The 7,156-nt window shown below is 35.5% G+C and overlaps 1 protein-coding gene and 2 pseudogenes across 1 annotated transcript; 2 read left to right on the top strand and 1 right to left on the bottom strand.

Annotated features, from left to right (window-relative positions):
- The first annotated feature begins 847 nt into the window (after window positions 1–847).
- On the top strand, window positions 848–1,016 carry LOC117319568 (annotated as a pseudogene).
- A 697-nt stretch (window positions 1,017–1,713) lies between these two features.
- Window positions 1,714–1,869, top strand: LOC117319570 (annotated as a pseudogene).
- Window positions 1,870–3,204: 1,335 nt separating this feature from the next.
- On the bottom strand, window positions 3,205–6,544 carry LOC117319567 (the record flags this gene model as incomplete). The annotated part of the gene is given in 4 exon segments (XM_033874354.1): window positions 3,205–3,295; window positions 4,136–4,255; window positions 4,803–5,486; window positions 6,478–6,544. Coding segments are annotated over 4 exon segments (879 nt in total), but the record flags the coding sequence as incomplete, so codon positions are not given.
- Window positions 6,545–7,156: the final 612 nt, after the last annotated feature.

Below are 7,156 nucleotides of genomic sequence, written 5' to 3' on the forward strand. Positions count from 1 at the left end.
ATTAGACCATCTCCGTATAATTAATATTACATGTAAAAGAAACATTCTACCTATTTAAACTTTTTATTATATGGGGGGCCACCATCTTGTATTGAATTCAGCACCAAACATTCACCTAAATTTACAACAAAACTAACTCCCCCTGACAAAAACAGGCTAGATAAAAAAAAAATTTCCTATATAATTTACATCTACATGAATTGTCTAGCCCACTCATAGAACTTTGGAAACTTTTTCTCTCCTGAATATCCAATCAGTAGGACCCGATGCATTCACCTTCCTATTAAATCTTCTGCCCAAACGGGGAAAATCCACAGTCTATTTTTGATTTGGTTCTGTGCTCCCTGTACATGTATTTTGTACTAAATGCTTTCTGTGATATATCAGAGTGCGATAAAATTGTTTGATTGTGGGAAAATTAAGCTACGAGTGTAAGTTATGAAAACTGACCTGGATAACCCCGACGGTTATTATACATGTGTAAATTGACCCCGAAATAGAATCTTTTCTAGACTAAATCTTGTCCTTTCGCGTCACACTAACTTTTATTTAGAGTTACATCCCTTTCGCCATATCGCGATACGTTGTACAACGTTGTCCCTACGTCTTCTGTCCTTTCCACTCTACTAATATATACGTCGCGCGTGAAAATACAGTCTCGCGGGTATCAACTGGTCCTCGCAAAATGGTTCATAATTCTTCAATGCACACTTACGCATCAGCACTAAGAATTCTTACAGGCGATTTCCACCTTTACAGGACGATAACCTCACTGAATATGTTCTTAGGTACCGTGAAAACGTGAAATCGGTATTGAATATAAGCCAGATTTGGTGTAGCTAGCAGTATCGCTTCTCGGCCTTTTGGCTAAGATCAAAGTGTAGTATCTGTTCTTATACTTGTATTTTTGAACCGTTTAAGAAATATAAACATGATTTTTTAGATGGTAATTTTGAGGTGTCAACCACTAAAGATTTTATTTAAAGCTGTTGTCCTCTGTAACAAAGACACCACGTGTAGTCAGAATTTTTCCATTAGTAGACTTCGGTCGAGTTTTCCTTAATGTTTCCAACAAGTTTTTAGATACCCACTCTAGGGATGTTGTGTTTAAAATTGTTCATGATATTTTACCGGTTAATTACCGGATGCATAAATTTGGAACTGATTCATCAAAAAAATGTACGTTTTGTGATGGTATTAAAACCATTCCACACCTGTTTTATGAATGTTCTTTCATTCAACCTTTAGTATCTTTAGTGAACTCTTGGATACACACTATCTCGGATAAAAAGGTCCCTACTGATTCGGAACTTTGGCGTTTCCATGCTCCTGTTAGTCTTACTCTAAAAGTAAAGTCTCTTGTCCTGTATTTGGTGGCAGAATGCCTATCGTCCATTTGGTATACCCGTTGCTCAAGGAAATTCTACAAAAAGTCTCTTACTTCTGATTCACTTGTCTGCCACTTTCTTAATAATGTAACTATGCGTATGCAGTCTGATTTTACTCGTTTCCCCCAGAACAATTTTTTCGAGTATTGGTGTACTACAAGTGTTTTATGCTCTATCCAGGAGAATGAACTTGTAAATAAACTTCCTTTGTAATATCATGTTTAATCTTATAATACTGTACTTTCTTGTAATACGTTTTTTACTTAAGCATTTACTATTTTTGATGTTATTTTAAGTTAAACTGGTTTTCTGTTTGTAATTTGATATTACTTGTAAATATGTAAATAAAAATTTTATCAAACTTAAAAAATACTTCGATATTAAACTGATTTTTGGACACAGGTGAGATGTCAGGGGCTTGCTCCGCTCTTACCACGGGTTGGCCCGGTATTGCAGTACCTCCGGGAACGGCCCACTCCTCCCAGGAGATTAAAAAAGTAACATTGGAATTTATATTAGGAATGAGACCACCTGATCGACCATTGTCAGTATAATATCACCGGTTGGGGTGTTCTCATGGCCGTCTCCGACAATATGTTTCAGTGCCACAAAGAGACGGAACACGAACATAACGTAGTCTCTCAAAATATACATACAACTCACCATACTCATGGATGTCGCACGCACGGGAGGCCATCCTGAAATGACCTTAGCTTAATCAAACCTCTTCATTATGCTTTTATCTAGTCTGTGAGTCACTCCATCTGTCTGTCACAATCACTGTTATCACTAAGGTGGTCTTTTTTCCTGTGGACCCTAGTGTCCAAAGTATAATAATATCTAAATATGTATGGTAGTTATTCTTATTTGACAAGCCTTAGCTCTTGCTCAGTCTCTTGCATCGTATATTATGATGAAACAACAAGGTTAAATAAGATAAAATCATCACTTGCTATAACAACTATTTTTTCCTTTTTCAGATTCCGCCAAAAATTGATGATGCAGCTTTTCTAAGGCCGTGTCATTTATGGTTTAATTTAGAAGAGGTCCAGTGAGCCAAGAGTTTTTGGTTTATTACTTGTTATTGTAAATAAGTTATTTGAACACGACAATGCTTTTTCAGACATATCCGTTGCCATGCAAGTGACATTATATGTGAACTTGTGTAATAGGAAAGTCTAATTCCTAGAAACTCTAACCATAACTATTACTTAATATGTTAGAATAATCAATCTTTCCATAAAAGCTCAAAACATACATTTGATAAACATATTTTAATGGAAAAAAATATGTCTCATTAACGAAGAAAGTTGATTCACCTTTCATTCATCTAGTGGGTTGCTTACAAGTTACGCAATTTTTGCCAAAATAAAGATAATTTATTAGATTACATTTAGCTATTATTTGAAACTGATATACGAACAAGAATTTTTGTACAACACGAGCGGTGCTGTCATGAATGATGTCATTGAATGATTAATTTATCTCTGTCCCAATATATATTCAATTTTATACGGATCTTCCTTGAGCCGAGATGTCAATGACTATAATGTTGATTATCGATAATGCTAACAATTTGATGTTATTATACACCGCTATAGCACAGCAATGCGGCCGTTCACAAATTATTGTCCGTGGTTATCGTCCTTATTTCCCAGAGAAACATACAGACGGAACTACAATTTCAGCGCTTACAATTTGCACATGACATTTCTTGCCCATTCTTATCAAGGACTTCCAGAAATTTTAAGGAATTTACCAAGCGTTTGAGAAATATTAGTGAACGATGTGAAAAATTGAATAAGACAAAGTATTGCTAACTTCCACTGTATATAATGTATTCTGTGGAAAAGATGACAAATCTTCAGGCAATTAAGGTCATTCTGCCAGGAGGCGGACTCATGCAACTGCAAGAAAAAATTGTTTTAAGAGAATGATCGTATTATTGTTTTTGTTTGAATCAAATCGAATAAGTAGATAAGAGTAAATGGCTTATAAGAAACAAACGTTTATCATTTGGAGACAACTGTGAATGTTATATAGTTATTATATAATCATTTGGAAGCTGTATCGTTTCGATTTACATTTAGACGAAATGGTTTTCATATTACAATGGTATTATATCTTGATATAAGCAATAAAGGCGAATGCAGAACTAGTAACAATTTACTTGTATCGTATTAAAATGATATTGTACAGTTATTTGAAAGTAATGCTTGAAATCTGTCTAGATAAAATCATTAGAGGCAATTAAGATATTGGGGTATTAAAAAACAGTTCGAAAATTATGACCGGTTGAAAAATAATGATATTTTATTCTTAAGCAATAATTATAGCACGTCCACATGAAAGAATTGCCATGTTTATTCCCTATGAAAATTATGGAGATACAGATTATACCTGTATTTGATATGATAAAAAATATATCGGAGTGAGCCTCAAATCTATCAGAAGGTTTTTATTTTTATTACGAAGCCCCGAAAATGTAAAATGCAAAGTTGCTTGAATGATTGATTCAAGATACATGAAATTAAAAAATAAATGTGAACAAATCAAGAGGTTTACAATAATTTCATGAAATTAGCAAAATTAACCGACATAAAACGTGAAACGATACAGGTACGAATATATAACCTTGCACTAAGCTCTATTTGGATTTTTTAAGTAAAACATCCTCTCTCAGACTGGCCCTCCCTAACCAACTTCATAATCGTTTCTTGATAAACGGTTTTATCTGATAGACTTACTGTTCTGACACAATGTGCCGGTAAAGCCCTCGGAACATTCACAGATGAATTGATTCCCCCCGTTCGGGTAGCAAGAACCTCCATTTTGACAAGGCGAAGGTACACAAGGGTTTTCATAGTCTACAAAATTAACATAACACAACACTTAAAAAATATATGATTTCGTCTTACAATTAAATTCATTTCGTAATATCAAATATCTCTGAAATTAAATTGCTTTTCATGACGTCGTGTATACATATATATATGTTTTTAAAATTAATAAAGTCACTAATATTTCCAGAAATAATCAGCTATGTTCAGCTGCCTCACATTTTCCTATGGTTATGCGTTTGCCCCGTAATGAAGGCTTTGTGTTCTGTCCCCTGGTCGAGACGTACCACATAGTCCATAAATTGGCGGTTAATGTGCCTGCATAACGCTTAGAATCTTGGGAGTAGGACGACTGGTTGGCACGTTGTCACTATGGTGTGATAGGAGCGGCAGTATGCTTCAGTGAGATATCATTATAAATTTGGCAGCATTTCAACACTGTCGCAAGTAGACAAACACGAATATATCATTACCTTTAAAATAAAACACACACAGTCACACTCGCACACAGATTTAGAATCCTTAAAAGACCATAGCTGTTGAAAGGACGTTAAGCAATAATAAAACATCTTACCGAACCTCAGTCCCAAAGCCGCCCCTTGCACATCATGTATGATCGTTGGTGGTATGGCATATCCTCCACAGCCACCCATGTGGAGCTCGAAGAAAAAGTAAAATTCTTGAGGAAGGTACCTAGAACTTGGGACATCTGTTCCATGTGTAACCCAGTCGTGCATCAACGTCGAGTCACAACATCCAGCGTAGTTGAGTGCCACATGATGATTATGGTTAAAGTAAAATGCCATGTAGCTATTTGGGTTGCTGTCGCAGTTATTGAACAAGTAATCCACACCGTTAGATCTGTACCCTTGTTGGTTTCTATTTTGTGCCACAGTCAATGGAAGAAAACCCAAATACAGGTACGGCGCCATCTGTTGGTGATTATACGGCATGGCATATCCAACATTTGCGTTGTATTGAAAGGAGAGGGGGAACTGCGAGCTATATTTTGATATCTGTTCCATTTTTGTTTCCTTCTGACGACCAGCTAGGTTAAGATGGCGGACCATCGCATGCGTCTTGGAGGTATACAAATCATCAATATCGATATGCACAGAAGTGGTATTGGCAATATAAGTATATCCGTAGTCGGCATAGAAATCACAGTATACCGTAAACGGCTCCTGCTTCCGATTCATTATCTGGTAGGTGCCGCTAACGCTGTTCGGGTCATTAGCATATATATCCTTACACGAATCTGAAACATAAATTATTACAGTGAATTATTTAGCTTGGCGAATTTGAAATAAGCTGACACATTTATGATTTATCGTTAAAGTCTCCCAAAAACATGCGCATTCACCACAAACACGTATCTCACATACAGGGGAGGTCGTCCTTAAATGATTACAACTTTTGATAGGACTTTAAACAATGCAAATTAATGCAGCACAGGGATAACATAATGTATACCATCCTGGCATTCGATACTATTACATTATGTTATATTTATGCCTTGCATAAATTCCCATTAGACGGTAAAAAATTAATATTTTATATATAAGTATATGTATTTGCATTGTTTCATAGAATATTTTATAATTGAAACCAAACTGCTTTTCATGACTGATTTAATGATAAAAAAACCTTACTGTAAATGTGGAAATTTACGGAGTCCTTTTGATCACGAAAATTTCTCCTAGGCGTATATTTGATATCAATTTGCATAATCTCGAGCTATAAACGAAGGTGGATCCCCCTCCCCCCTCGCGAAAATAGCCATGTTTACAGTAATCTTCTAGTTAGCAGTTCTCAATTAACGAAATCGTGTAAAGGCAGAGTGTCATTTCTCTTTATGTTGTATTTCATGTGGAAAAATGTCTAATTTTTAAGATTGGATTCTTCTTAAGAGTTCCTTCCCCTTTAATTATTGCTTTCAACTGCCATTGATCAGCTACCGGGGTTATCCCCAAAGCTTATTAGTAGAGTAGGGAGCACGTAACTCTAGCGTTCCTGAAAATTCCAGTGTTACCATCTTTGTACAATATTAATCAGAGAAGTTAAATATTGTCTTCAAACTTCCTAAATAGTACTACAACCTATTAATATCATTATATGAATATTGAGGATGGGACTTCTTTGACCAAGAAATTGAAACTAAAGAAGGCGTCTTACAAGTAAAAGCTGATGTAACATTCCACTTTAAATGTCAGGATTATCAATTGGACGAAAGCAACTATAGTACTTACGGTAGAGACCATGCACTGCTCCAATTAGGCAATATACCGTTAGCACTAGAATACGCATTGCTTTTGACTGAAATATACATAAATACAATTGTCTTTTATTCATTAAACAATACAAAGATCAGAAGATCTTATTTAACGCACAAAGACAAGAAATTGATGAAAAATGTATTGTGTCAAGAATGACATCATATTTAAGTAATGAATAAGATATTGATTCACTCTAGACTTTCATTGACGAGAATGGTGAAATATGATGGAAATCCTGAAGGAGGAGATTCATAAAAATCAAGATACGGTTAACATGTTAATTAGGGAGCACTATATAATTGAAATCATAACTCAATCAATTTCGAAAAAAATCGAGTATTCTTTCAGAACACTAGATCATTTAGTAGTATTACCGGATTATTGCGGGAAATTTACTATTAAAAAGTACGTTCCGTTCCCAAAATGGTCTTCCGGAATCGGAATCCGAATTTCCGGACTGGCGAGTACAATTAACGTTACGGAAATCCGTTCCCGTGCTATTCCGTCCGGACTGTGAGTTTTCCGGACTATCGGCGTCCGGATTATCGCTGGTCCACTGTATATCGTTATGAACCTCTTCTTGTATATTTAACGTTATCGTATGCCAAGGTTGAATTTCCTACTGCAAGCTTATCGAAGAACGCTACTAAAA

Source organism: Pecten maximus, unplaced genomic scaffold, assembly GCF_902652985.1.
Source record: "Pecten maximus unplaced genomic scaffold, xPecMax1.1, whole genome shotgun sequence".
Lineage (NCBI taxonomy): Eukaryota > Metazoa > Mollusca > Bivalvia > Pectinida > Pectinidae > Pecten > Pecten maximus.